At 42.7% G+C, this 14,594-nt stretch overlaps 1 protein-coding gene across 1 annotated transcript in view; it reads right to left on the minus strand.

Moving 5' to 3' along the window:
• PPEF1 (protein phosphatase with EF-hand domain 1) overlaps positions 1 to 14,055 on the minus strand; it is an 81,266-nt gene extending 67,211 nt beyond the window's left edge. The window contains exons 1-2 of the mRNA XM_044287658.1: positions 13,950 to 14,055; positions 4,805 to 4,955 (exon numbers count right to left, since the gene is read on the minus strand). Of these exons, the coding sequence (XP_044143593.1) occupies positions 4,805 to 4,859 (55 nt within the window). The 5' untranslated portion in view covers positions 4,860 to 4,955; positions 13,950 to 14,055. The remainder of the gene's footprint in view (positions 1 to 4,804; positions 4,956 to 13,949) is intronic.
• Between the last annotated feature and the right edge of the window lie 539 nt (positions 14,056 to 14,594).

The following is a 14,594-nucleotide window of genomic DNA, read 5'->3' on the forward strand; positions in this document are numbered from 1 at the left end:
AAGGTCTGGCAGGGACACACAGCATTATAAGTCATTATAAAGCAGGGTGATCCTGTTAGAGGAGCATGTGTTTCTCGCATTGAACTTGCTCGTCCAGGGTGCCGGAGAGGCCTGGGGTGAGTGTGCATATGCTTTAAGGGGACAGTGGCTGAAGTACTATGCAGAAGCATGGAGGCAGCAGCATGGTGAGTAGTGTTGAATCCATGACCACCAGGGACAGTGTCACAGTGCAATTCAGTGTGACAGTTGTGGTCGTGTAGGCTGGCTGCATGACGTAACCTGTGTATACTGGTTGCTTTGGGCTGCGTGCTGGCTGCGGTGTCTTGTGTGAACTATGCCCGTGTATGTGTGTACGATGCATGCTGGTGGTGGCCTTGTGTGTACAGGATCTGAGTTTGGATGCAGGGGTCTGTTTGTATCACAGTGCGGTTCTGTTACTCCTTGTTGCTGTGTAGGCTGGCTGCCTGTAACCTCATACTGGCTACAGTTGTCCTGTGCATGCTGGTTGGTGTTCCGGCATGCTGACTACAGCATTCTGTGACTGGTGTGAACTGACGCTTGTGATTGTATGTTCTGTGCTTCTTGTTAATCCTGGTTCTGATGGGATTAAGATTCCTTGGTCTGTTCCTGGGTGAGGCTTATCAGGTGCCCTAGTTATGCAGCTATATCTATCTGTGAGCTGTGGGGCTTGAGGTCAGTCTCTTCTGCCTTGCTGAGTGTTGCACCTTGCTCCTCACCCAGGAGGTCAGTCTGTCTTGTGCCTTACTGGGTGTAGCCCCTTGCTGCTGACCCAGGGGGTTTGCCATCTGCCTTTGTTTGTGGTGTCGTCTGGTAATGCATTGTTGTTGTTGCCTTGTCTGATTTTCTGTACCTATCCTGTGTTGTTGCTATCCTTGTCCATGCCTTGCTTGTTCTTCTGTACCTGTTTTCTGTCTGTATCCACTCTGTTCCATGTCTAGCCTAGCAGTGCTCTAACTGTGTCTGATAGCCTGGCAGTGCTTAACTGCTTTTGATCTAGTCTGTTCCTTGTCTGTCCTGCAGTGCCTTACTGCTTCTGTTCCTGTGTTTGTCTTGCCTTCGTGAGAGGGCTCCTGGGTTCTCCGGAGGGAGTATCTCTTGTCTGTGTGCAGCTCTGCCTGAGACCGCTATGCTTCCATTCCGCATGGGGTCCAGGCATCTGCTTCCGTGCTGGTTCCCGTTTGTCTTGTTGTCTGTTCCATGCCCTGTGTTTACTTGGGTTCCAGTACTGTCGTCTGTTTCCGCTGGTGGTATCCCAGCGTGGTTCTCTGGAGGTAGGGGCCAAGTGTACCGGGAACTTCCTGGAGGTGCGACCAGTGAGCCCTATACCCAGTTCATCCCCACCACCAGGGGCTCTGTGAAGAACGTGGCTCACTGGCTCTCCGCCCTCTGGGTTTTTCCTCTGGTCTGCCGGTGAACTTGGTTCTGTGGTACTGCTACCACTATTGCTTAACCTGCTTTACTGTCATGTTCTTTTAGTACATGTGTAATAAGTACTCTGTTGGTTCCTGGTCTGAATCTTGCCCGTGTCCTGTTTGCAAGACGTCCCGGAGGTCTGCCTTGGGCCCCCGGCATGTGACAGACAGCAAGGCGGCAGCCATGTGCAGCTGTCCTAACACAGCCCTATTTAATTTAGTATATGTATGTGTATACTGTATACTGGGATATAGTGCCTAACCATAATGGAATGCAATGGTCTAGGGACCCCTGGTCAAAATTACTGTTACTGTGAAGGGTTAAGCAAGTTGACGATTAAATGATCTCCAAAAGGCATAAAGTTAAAGATGAAACACCAACTTCAACATTTTAAGCAATATCAGTGAAAAAAGAAAAGGAGTACCTTGCAAAAGTTTGGAAATCCAAGAAGATTTGAGCGCTCAAATAACTTTGACCGAGGTCTAAGACCATAAATAGCCTGTTAGGGTTAAGGTTCACAATCATTGTTAGGAAAGGCCAGGTGATGCAAATGCCAAAGCTTTAGAAATACCCAGACTCCTCTAACTTTCCCCCAAAAAACAGCAGCCATGGGTTCTTCTAAGTAGCTGCCTAACATTCTGAAAATGGTTGAGACCAACAAAGCAGGAGAAGGCTATAAGAAGATAGAAAAGCGTTTTTAGGTTGTCATTTCCTCTGTTCGAAATGTAATGAATGTATTAAGAAATGGCAGTTAACAGGAACAACAGAGAAAATTTCAGAGATAGCTGCCCGTAGGAGTGCTAGAAAGGCAAATCAGAACCCGCACTTGACTGCAAAAGACCTTCCGATTTAGCAGACTCTACAGTTGAGGTAGATTGTTCAACTGTTCATAGAAACCTGCACAAATATGCCTTTACCACAAAATTCAGTCAGAAGTTTGCAAAAGAACATCTAAACAAGCCTGATATATTTTGGAAACAGGTCCTGTGGACCAATGGGGTTAAAAAAAAACTGTTTGGCCCCAATGGGCAAAGTTATGTTTGGAGAAAAAAGGGCATAGAACACCATGGAAAGAACACCTCTCCAACCATTGAGCACAGGGGTGGATCAATCATGCTTTGCGATTGTGTGGCAACCAATGGCACAGGGAACATTTCACTAGTAGAGGGAAGAATGGATTCAATGAAATTCCAGAAAATTCTGGAAGCAAACATAACACCAACTGTAAAAAAGCTGAAGTTGAAAAGTGGATGGCTTATACAAATGGATAATGATCCATGATAATAGACTACCTTAAAAAGTGCAAGCTGAAGTTTTCACTGAAAATCTGTGGCTCGACCTCAAAAGAGCAGTGCATGCAAGACGGCCCAGGAATCTCACAGAACTGGAAGACTTTTGCAAGGAAGAATGGATGAAAATCCCTCAAACAAGAATTTTAAAATTCTAGGCTGGCTACAAAAAGCGTTTACTAACTATGCAGCATGGCCAAAGTTTTGCTTGGGATCCTTTTTCTTTTTTGTTATTTAGAAATTGTAAAAGCTGAAAAAAAAAAAATTGTTTTTGCCTAAAATATAAAGGGTCATCTTTAACTTTATGCCTTCTGGAGATCATTTAATTTTCAACTTGCTTAGGGTACTTTCACACTAGCGTTTTTCTTTTCCGGCGCTGAGTTCCGTCCTAGGGGCTTAAATCCGGAAAAGAACTGATCGGTTTTATCCCCATGCATTCTGAATGGAGAGCATTCCGTTCAGGATGCATAAGGACGTCTTCAGTTCAGTCTTTTTTACTGATCAGGCTTTTCAGAAAACCGTAGCATGTTGTGTTTTTACCTCCGGCCAAAAATCTGGAACACTTTGACTGATCCGGCATTTTTCCCATTGACTTGCACTAATGCCGGATCCGGGGCCGTGTTTTCCGTTAAACCGGATCCGGCTTTTGCATGTTAAACCCGAAAAATGTGAAAAATATTAGTCCATAAATCAGTTTTTTCCAGTGCATTTTTTCATTGTGATCAGAATCCTGATCAGGATTCAAATGTAATCCACAGTAACAGTGCCCAAACTTTTGCATGCCACTGTAAATACACAGAACACACACACGGCAGCGGACATGTGAATAGGAATAGAAAGTCATCACTTCCAATCTGAAAAGGGTGGGAGCTGCAGAGCTGGAACATTGGTACTTTCAAAAGGTGAGTGATGTTTTTTGTGGGGGAATTTTCTTATTTTTTTTAAACCAGCCTGCTGCAAGTTAGTCATTTTTCATTTTTGTTGGACTACGCCATAAGTTGTGATCACAAAATGTGCAAACCAAGACTTTCAGCTATACTTAATGATAGTTTGTTCTTCTGCTAGTAATAAGCTGTATTTTAACTATAACTTACCTGAAGGCAAGAAGTAAACACAAGGGATAGAAGCAGGCAAACAAACAAGTGCTTACCACAATAAGAGACAAGATAGCATTTGTTTTAGCTGTGTAATAGGTCAAAACTGATGCCAAATAATAAAATAACCCATACCTCAGAGTACACACTTGTAATTTCTTGGCTCACATTCTCTCCAGGTACGGAAATATGAACTAACGTTATTTAACCTTCACAAGGTCCTCTGAAATCCTAGCATGACTGCTTCTTTAACCAACCAAGACCTTCTTTTCTTCCAATCAATCTTTGTACAGTATAGCGATAGAATGGCATAGTCATACTTAACAATTCTTAAAAATTTCACTTTTACTCTAGGAGAAAGTGACATGCCAAACTTCTCATGCTCTCCCTAGACCTGAATTCATATACTCAGACAATACCCACATGCCTACTTTATTGGGCGTCTAGGAGGTCTGTTTTGGCAATGTTCTGGAAATTAAAGAAGGACAGGCAAGTAACAGTATCAGTGCATTAAAGTATATTGTATTTACCATGGCTGACCATCATTCAGGAGCCTCAATCATGGAAGCATCAAAGTGTTTGCCACAGCTCCACCCTAGCCGCACCTCTGGTCACACCAGCAAAACCAAACATGATTATAACCTCAAGACAATACTGACCATGAGCAAGTAAGGGAAGGACACCCCAAACTGTTCCAAATAGTGAAGAATACATACAGTATAACCTATTATACCTTTTTAATTTCCCTAAAATTCAGAACCATGGTACGTACAGTAGGTCTAAGTGAACAGAGAATTGTTACTTCTCTACCTTCTGACCACAGCCCTCACAATTTATTTCCTTAACATTAGTACAATTGCATTTTTCAAAAGGTTTACAAGCCTAAATACAAAAAGAAATGTTAAAAAGTATCCATATACACACATACAGCCTATATTTAAAATATCTTACCATTGCAAAGAAATAAAATGCATGTTAAGTACTTACCTTTTTCAGATTTTTTGCCTTGATATTCAGTCTTGACCGATGTCCCACATCCCATGGTTTCAATATCAAATCTTTATGGCTCGTACAGTCCAAGGCTACTCACTGATGTTGTTCTAAGTCCCCAAGCTTGTTTGCCTTTAACCGCTTTGGTCTGTAATACAAAAGGAAGGAGGTGTGTCAGACGGGAGAAGAATAGTGAGAAATTAAATTACATGGATTAGCAGTGTGGTTTCAAAGGGACTGCTGCATAGAAATAATTAAAGCTTGTTATGAAGCATCTCACATGATGAGGATCTTGTAAACCAAATTGTCCCAGAAACATCTGCCTGACGTTACATCACTGAAATGTATAATGTCTCAAATCAAAAACATCCACTTCATCAACTTCAATGTGCATCTAAACTTACACATTTCATGTTTATTTTATGTGAGGCAAGGGAAATTTGTATAGATGCATAATGCAGTGCTGTCTGGCAGCAACTTTCATTAGTATGTACATATTGTCCAAGCAAGAACAGAACCAACATATTTAGTTCTCATGACCGTATCCATTTTGGCATTTGCAAACTGAGGATGCGCAAAATATAGATACCACCTGTGTGCCATCTGCATTTTTTGTAGGACCTTTTGATTTCAATGGGTCAGTGGACCACATTTTGCAGACTAGAGTGGGACATGTTCTATGATTTGCATAACGGGCATATGGACTTCTCTTCGTATCTGCATATTAAAGACTGCAAATTGCAGTCCATTGACCCATTGAAGTCAATGGGTCCTCCAAAAAATGCAGATGGCACATGGGTGGTATGTGTGACAGGTCTTAGAAATAATTAACTGATGGAGGGCTGAGATTTAGAAATGAATACACAGGGCTCCAGGGAGCAGAGATATAAGGTGCTGTTTGGCACAGTTTTGACACTAGAGATCTGAGATACAGAAAAGAAGTAGTCACCAGCACGTTCATTTACTAACCAAATACAGCTATAGTATTTTAATAGTCAAAAGCTAGTACTGGGAATGTAAATCCCTGGTCGTGACATTCACTTATCCATATCACAGGTAATACTGAAGATTCCTGTTCTCTACTAATGAACGCTTTGGTTGTTTCCTTGCGCCGAGGGATATTTCATCTTGACAAATATCACAGACATGGGCAGCTACAGGAAATCTCTAAAGTACGGGCCCAGACATACAGCCCTATGGATCTTAGGTTTCTGGATGATGTGGGTTGGGAGATTGTGATTTTAGGAATTAAAGGTGTTGTCCAACCTCCACCATCATTGGAGTTAAGTGCCTGAATCTGCTCTGCCTAAAGAAAGCTACTTACCTAGTCACCAGCACTCCATTTCTGTTCCGAGGATCTCATCCCTGCTGCTTCCAGACCCCTATGAACTGGAGGTGTGACATCCTGTCCATCATCACGTGGCAGCTGCAGCCATTCACTGGCCTCAGTACTACTTGGGGATATATCAGTGCTGAGGCCTGTATGGTGCCACCTGCTGTTTATTATTTTACTAATTTTCCTGTCCATCTCAGTAACATTGGTAAAATGGATGGACACACTCAGTTCCATCCTTCAACTGCCACCAGCTCTATCTTCTGTTGGAATCTGTGACAGCTTGGGTACAGTCATACTTTCAGTCTTTTTTATGCAGTTTTTGAAGCCAAAACCAGGTGTGGGTCATAAAAGGAGAAATATTAATAGCAGATTATAGTTGTTTTTTGAATCAACTCCTTGTTTTGGCTTCAAAAACTGCATTAAAAAAATCTGCAAGTGTGGCCGTACCATTATAGGGAGAAAGCTGCAGCAGAAAGGACACACCTACTGTCAGAGGACATACCCCCTGAGATGCCAGCCTGAACAGAATCTAGCACATACATTGGAGCAATGAATGTGGAGATCTCTGGATCTATGTGAGGTACATTTACCTATGTGAGGTGATTATTGCTTTGTTAGAAAGAGACCACCATGTACTATATTTTTTCTTTCTGGCTACTTTTGACCAATGTGTCTGGAAGATAACTTTTAAATACTTTCGTATGCTTCATATATACTTGCACATGATGTTACATTCTGCATTGTAAATACATACATATATTGAAACACGAAATGTAAAGATAATTCTGCTGGTCCAAACGTGATTTAGCAGAGCAAGATAATCTTAAAGGGGTTCTCCGGGAATTAAGAAAATGAAAATACTTAAATATTACTTAATTATAAATATATTCCCAAATACCTTACATTAGTTATAATGGCTCGTTTTGTCTGGGGAGCAATCATTCGGAAAAATTAAATCACCGCTGTCCTATTAGTACACACACAACCTGTTCAAATCACACAGGAGGACAAGTTACTTCACAACACTGAGCTAAAGAGCTGCCTCATCCTCCTCTCTGGTCTGCTTGTCAGGGATTATGATCCTGAATACAGTTTCATATGGTAATCAGATGAATCTCTGTAGGAATGGAGTTCATGAGCAGATGTGGCTAATGAGCAGCAGCACTTGTGTGCAGTCTCTATTGCCACAGTCTGTCCTGTCTGTCCTCTCTGGACTTCATGTCTCCTGATGAACTCCATTCCCACAGATATTCAGCTAAAGTTCGTATCATCTGTATTCAGGAGCATAATCCCTGACAAGTAGGAGAGGAGGATGAGGCAGATCTTTAGCTCAGTGTTGTGAAGTAACTTGTCCTCCTGTGTGATTAGGGCAGGTCTTGTGTATACTAATAGGACAGCAGCCATTTTGTTTCTCCTAATCATTGCTCCCTAGCCAAAATGAGCCATTATAGCTAATGTAACGTATTTGGGAATATATTTATAATAAAGTAATATTTACGTATTTTCATTTTCTTAATTCCCAGAAAACCCCTTTAACCACCTCCCGACCGCCCATAGACTATAAACGTCCTGGGCAGTTGGGGTTATCTCTGATAGGACGTTTCTGAACGTCCTTTCAGAGATGGCAGCTGCACGCTAAACTAATCCTGGGTGTCCCTGCCTTCTAGATCGCTGTTGTCACGGCTGAGGATGGGGAAAACCCTCAGCCGTGCGATGCCAGAAGATGTTAACGGCTGCTCGGCCAGGACGAGAGAATTAGGGAGCAGGTCACCTCCTAACGCATCCCTAATCCGACCCTAACTCCTAGCTGCATGAGCCGACCTTGAAGGTAGGAGGGCCCATGCTCAGGAACCTCGGATCCCTACTCACCCTCCGCCGGTCCCTGAACTACGAGTAGGGTAAGACGACCTGTTCCTTCTGGACACGGAGGAACATGAGTCTCACTGGCCAAGCTGCAGGGAAAAGGGGAACACAAACAGTCCTATGGATATGACAGGTGAACTGCACTAGTTCCAGCCACCTGCCACAGCCTTGCTGACTGGATCCCTGTGCTGGCAAGCTGAAGTCCACACCATACAAAATGAACTCAGCACACACACATCCACACACAGGAACCCAGATCCATAGCTGCACCGAATAACAAAGGAAGACATCAAGTAAACATCACACATAAACCTATGACCACAAGGGTGGCCCCCACTGGCAGGTGGAAATACCAGGAGGGTGTCTCCAGCAAAGCATGGCTGAAGCACCCCTCAGCTTCTGATCTCCAACAAGGCTTTATAGGCCCAAGTAGTCACACCCACACAGACACACCCAGTGTTCACACACACAGAAGGGAATTAACCCTTCCAACACCAGGGCATGTAGTGAGACCACATAAAGGGAAATACACACAGATACTCACTGCAGCTGTTACCGATGACAACGACATGTGTGGCAAACGTGTCCTGGGAGCCGGCCAAAAGGCCGAGACACTGCCACCACATGTACATCAAACCAAACGTTGCCACGGGCAGCTACAGTGAAAGGAAAATGTCAGAGTGCACAGCAGACATTCAAAGTGCATACATACACGCACACAACTCCAAGGCAACCGCACGCATACCTGTTGTCCGCGGCAACCGCACCTGAGGCAGACAGCAAAGTGCCCCCAGCTGCGGTTGACACAACAAACCAAACCGCGGGCAACTGTATGCGGCTCCCAAAAAGTCACGGCCATAAACATGGTCGTGACAGCTGTATACACAGTACTGAATGAGCGCTGTGTATACAGCAAGGAAGCGATGTGCTGCTTTCTGCCCCGGTCCAGTGGCCATGTCACGGCCGGGGCCGGGGGAGTGCAGGAGCTGTCGGGTCTTCCATAGACCACGATCAGCCCTGCGGCTGTACAGCGCTGTACAATTCAGTACACCCTCTGGGTGGTGTTTTCCCACTGTAACTGGGGCTACTATGTCAGCCCCAGTTACAGGAGAAATCAATAGTAAAAAAAAAAATATTAGTTAAATGTCCACCAGAGGTCTTGTAAGACCTTATGGGGGGACACAAAGTGTAAAATAAAAAAAATAAAATAAAGTGTTTTGAAAAAAATAAAAGTTTTACATAAAAAAAAACTATTTCCCCCAAATCAGTTATTGAAAAAATGTTAAAAATAGAAGAAAAAAATATTATTTTACATATTTGGTATCACCGTGTCCGCAATGACCGTCTCTATAATAATATCATATGATCTACCCCATCGGGAGAACACCGTAAAAAAGAAATAAATAAACATTGCCCAAAAACAGATTTTTTTTAGTTAGCTCACCTCCCAAAAAACATAATGTTAATCAAAAAGTCATATGTACCCCAAAATGGTAGCAATAAAAACATCACCTCATCCCGTAAAAGATGAGCCCCCAAACTCCATTCACTTCTATAGGGGTTACAGAAATAGCAAAGCCAGCACTTGGCTATTTTCGGCAGTCCCATAGAAGTGGCATGCGCCCTCCTTCACTTTGTGGGCTCCGTTATAAAGATAGATGCGGGACCTATAGGTGGTACATGCACCTATCAGACGTTGGGGACATATCCTAGGGACTCTGAGATGGCAGGTGCAGCGTATTTGAATGGAGGAGGCTAAGTAATTCCCCTGGCCCGGCGATCTTATGGACAGGGCTTCCGTGAGGACAGCACAAAGGTCTTGACAAACAAGGGGGCATACCTAATAAATATAGAAAATGGAGCAGAATGTTAATAAAGGCTATATTAGTAAGTGCAATATACGGTAGTCATCTTACAAATACAGTGATCACCAGCAGCCAGAAAGTGGTCAACCCCTTTAAGATTATTTCCAAAAGCATCTTAAAGGGGACGCCGGATATCAGCGGCTTGATTATGTACACCAGGTTGGAACTGCCACACCTTGCCTGGTCAACAAAGATCCGTGGCTCCTGTTTCTTTGTGAAAGTATTTATTCTTTGCAGCTTCGGATTTGACACGGACTGCTTCCTGGGATTGCTGCCAGCCTTGACTTATAATTGCAGTGAATGAACTTTACCAGCCCACACCTTGGATTTGTGAAATCACATTTTGACTTTTGGTTCATATTGTAAACTACAAACTCTCTTACATTCAGACCTAGGTCAAAGGTAATGGTGACGCAGTGAGTCTCCACTTCTGTAGAGGCCTGCCCATGACATAGATCCCCAGAATTGTTAGGCTACTTTCACACTTGCGGCAGAGTGATCCAGCAAAACGTATGCCATCTAATGGCATTTGTAAGTCTGATCAGGATCCTGATCAGTCTTAAAAATGCCTGATCAGTCAGAAAAATGTATTGAAATGCCAGATCCGTCTTTCCTGTGTCATCCGGCAAAATGGATCCGCCATTTATTTTGTTCACCTTTTTTTCGGTCTGCGCATGCGCAGACTGGAAGGACGTATCCGGCATTCCGGTATTTTCAATGCCGGATCCGGCACTAATACATTCCTATGAAAAAAATGCTGGATCCGGCATTCAGGCAAGTCTTCAGTTTTTTTGCCCGGAGATAAAACCGTAGCATGCTGCGGTTTTATCTTTTGCTTGATCAGTCAAAATGACTGAACTGATACATCCTGAACGGATTACTCTCCATTCAGAATGCACGGGGATATAACTGATCAGTTCTTTTCCGGCATTGAGCCCTTTTGACGGAACTCAGTGCCGGAAAAGAAAAACGCTAGTGTGAAAGTACCCTTAGCAGAAGCAAGTAAAAACTGGTTTATATGGAAAACAAAAGAAATATGAAGTAAGGTGAGTGGTAGTAATGAGGGTCCCAAAATTGCAGCGTTATGCCTCATTCACACGTCAGTGTTCAGTCAGTGATTTCCATCAGTGATTTTGAACCAAAACAAGGTGCAGCTCTAAACACAGAACAGGCGCAGATCTTTCCCTTATACTGTACCTTACCTCTGTTGAGGCTCCAATCCTGGTTTTGGCTTATAATCACTGATAGAAATCACTGACCAAACACTGACGTGTGAATGAGACTTTACCATATAAAACATAAGTACACATACAAGTTCACATTCATATGAATAGCAAAATGAACAAAAGGAAGCCAACGGAAGAACAGACATTCCCACAATAGTAGAGTTTAGATTGACATTTATGGTCATCTTATCATCATATGGCTCAGATGTATCAATTCCCCAAGAGTCTGCATATACATGATCTCTTACTAAATTAACCAATCAGTGACCACAAATATGCCTTTTTACTGACAAAGGCGGTTTAGACTAGACAGCTGGCTTTAACCAATGATTATACAGTTGCAAGAAAAAGTATGTGAACCCTTTGGAATGATATGGATTTCTGCACAAATTGGTCATAAAATGTGATCTAATCTTCATCTAAGTCACAACAATAGACAATCACAGTGTGCTTAAACTAATAACACACAAAGAATTAAATGTTACCATGTTTTTATTGAACACACCATGTAAATATTCACAGTGCAGGTGGAAAAAGTATGTGAACCCTTGGATTTAATTACTGGTTGAACCTCCTTTGGCAGCGATAACTTCAACCAAACGTTTCCTGTAGTTGCAGATCAGACGTGCACAACGGTCAGGGGTAATTCTTCACCATTCCTCTTTACAGAACTGTTTCAGTTCAGCAATATTCTTGGGATGTCTGGTGTGAATCGCTTTCTTGAGGTCATGCCACAGCATCTCAATCGGGTTGAGGTTAGGACTCTGACTGGGCCACTCCAGAAGGCGTATTTTCTTCAGTTTAAGCCATTCTGTTGTTGATTTACTTCTATGCTTTGGGTCGTTGTCCTGTTGCAACACTTATCTTCTGTGGAACTTCAGCTGGTGAACAGATGGCCTTAAGTTCTCCTGCAAAATGTCTTGATAAACTTGGGAATTCATTTTTCCTTCGATGATAGAAATCCGTCCAGGCCCTGACGCAGCAAAGCAGCCCCAAACCATGATGCCCCCACCACCATACTTCACAGTTGGGATGAGGTTTTGATGTTGGTGTGCTGTGCCTCTTTTTCTCCACACATAGAGTTGTGTGTTTCTTCCAAACAACTCAACTTTGGTTTAATCTATTCACAGAATACTTTGCCAGTACTGCTGTGGAACATCCAGGTGCTCTTGTGCAAACTGTAAACGTGCAACAAATTTTTTTTTGGGACAGCAGTGGCTTCCTCTGGAGTATCCTCCCATGAAATCCCTTCTTGTTCAGTGTTTTACGTATTGTAGATTCGCTAACAGGGATGTTAGCATATGCCAGAGACTTTTGTAAGTCTTTAGCTGACACTCTAGGATTCTTCTTCACCTCATTGAGCAGTCTGCACTGTGCTCTTGCAGTCGTCTTTACAGGATGGCCACTCCTAGGGAGAGTAGCAGCAGTGCTGAACTTTCTCCATTTATAGACAATTTGTCTTACCGTGGACTGATGAACAGCAAGGCAGGCTTTTGGAGATACTTTTATAACCCTTTCCAGCTTTATGCAAGTCAACAATTCTTAATTGTAGGTCTACTGAGAGCTCTTTTGTGAGAGGCATCATTCACATCAGGCAATGCTTCTTGTGAAAAGCAAACCCAGAACTGGTGTGTGTTTTTTATAGGGCAGGGCAGCTGTAACCAACACCTCCAATCTCATCTCATTGATTGGACTCTAGTTGGCTGACACATCACTCTAATTAGCTCTTGGAGATGTCATTAGTCTAGGGGTTCACATACTTTTCCCCCCCTGCACTGTGAATGTTTACATGGTGTGTTCAATAAAAACATGGTAACATTTAATTATTTGTGTGTTATTAGTTTAAGCAGACTGTGATTGTCTATTGTTGTGACTTAGATGAAGATCAGATCACATTTTATGAGTAATTTGTGCAGAAATCCATATCATTCCAAAGGGTTCACATACTTTTTCTTGCAACTGTATGTACCTAAAATGGTGCATTAAAAATATAACTTGTCCTGCTAAAAATAAGCCCTCATACAATGATGAAAAAAAAGTTATAGCTCTTGGAAAGTTATCTGGTTGGCCACTTTCTGGCTACTGTTGATCAGTGTGTTAGTAGGGTATGCCCCCTTGTTGGCCAAGGATTTTGTGGTGTCCACACAGAGGTCCTGTTCATAAAATGGCTGACGATAGATGGTCCTGTGACCAGGCAAATCACCGCCATGTGATGTCTTCTCCATTCTAATACACTGTATCTGCCATCTGCACTTACACTGTTGGGAGCTTAGTGCAGTGTGTTAGAATGGAGGAGACTGTGTGTTTGGTTACAAGACGCTCCATTCGCAGCCATCTTATGGACAGGACCTTTATGCAGACAGCACCGAAGTTTGCCCAACAAGGGCACATGGCTTATGAAATAAAGTAAATGGCACAGAATATCAAAGAAAGTGCCATATAGTGATCTTACATACACATTGATCAACAGTAACCAGAAAGTGGACAACCCCTTTAGATGTATATTGTTACACTTCCTTATTAGCTGTGTAACACTTAGCACTTTAAATGACAGGACCAGGTAGTGAAAACATCATCACTGCCTGGCCCTGTGAAATCAAAGTGCAGAGGGCGCGGCAGTTGCAGAGAGAGCAGAGCCTCTCTGCAAGCAGAGCTCATTTGGGTATATTAAAACATTAATATTAATAGCAATGCGGGCACATATGAACATAAGACCAAGTGCATGTGCAACAGGTCAGCCAGTTTCATAGGTACAAACTGCTGACAGAAGCCCTAAATATCCAAAAAAGACAAATAGTAAACAGTTAAGCTGCACATAAACCTGGCACAATTATAAGGTTAATCCATCTTACCTTAAAGGTGGCCTCATCTTGCCCAGATCTATTAGATTTCAGAAGATGAAACATAAGTACTGTTCCTGATTTGCTCTTATAGACTTTCTGTAAATTGATGGCTCAGGACAATCAAGAACAGAAGGTAATGTAGTCGATGATTCTGGAAAGTAATGGTTTAAGACTCAGCGGTGTATCGACTTTTTATAGTCCCAGCAACACAGAAAATGCTTCTGTCTGCCGATGCCTCTGCTGTAACATCAAGAAGACAGCTGGATGATGGATGTGGGAAATGACAGGGTCATATCTGGTATCCGACTGTGTATTGTGATTGCCTTTAACTTACTGAATCAATTGAAAGCACAATCAAAGCCTAAGAGCCTGGAGAATATTGGCTGTACACGAGCAGCCGCCATGTGATCACCTCTCAATCCTTTCATGCAAGAGAAACTGCCTGCATGCTGACAGAAACAGAATTAACCCTTGGCATTTATCATGTAGGGAAAGTTAATACAAGGCACTTACTAATGTATTGTGATTGTCCATATTGCCTCCTTTGCTGTCTTGATTCATTTTTCCATCACATCCAGCAAGGGAGGCAATATGGACAATCAAAACACATTAGTAAGTGCCTTGTATTTACTCTGTCTAAATGATAAATGCCAT

This window comes from Bufo gargarizans, chromosome 3 (genome assembly GCF_014858855.1).
Source record: "Bufo gargarizans isolate SCDJY-AF-19 chromosome 3, ASM1485885v1, whole genome shotgun sequence".
NCBI lineage: Eukaryota > Metazoa > Chordata > Amphibia > Anura > Bufonidae > Bufo > Bufo gargarizans.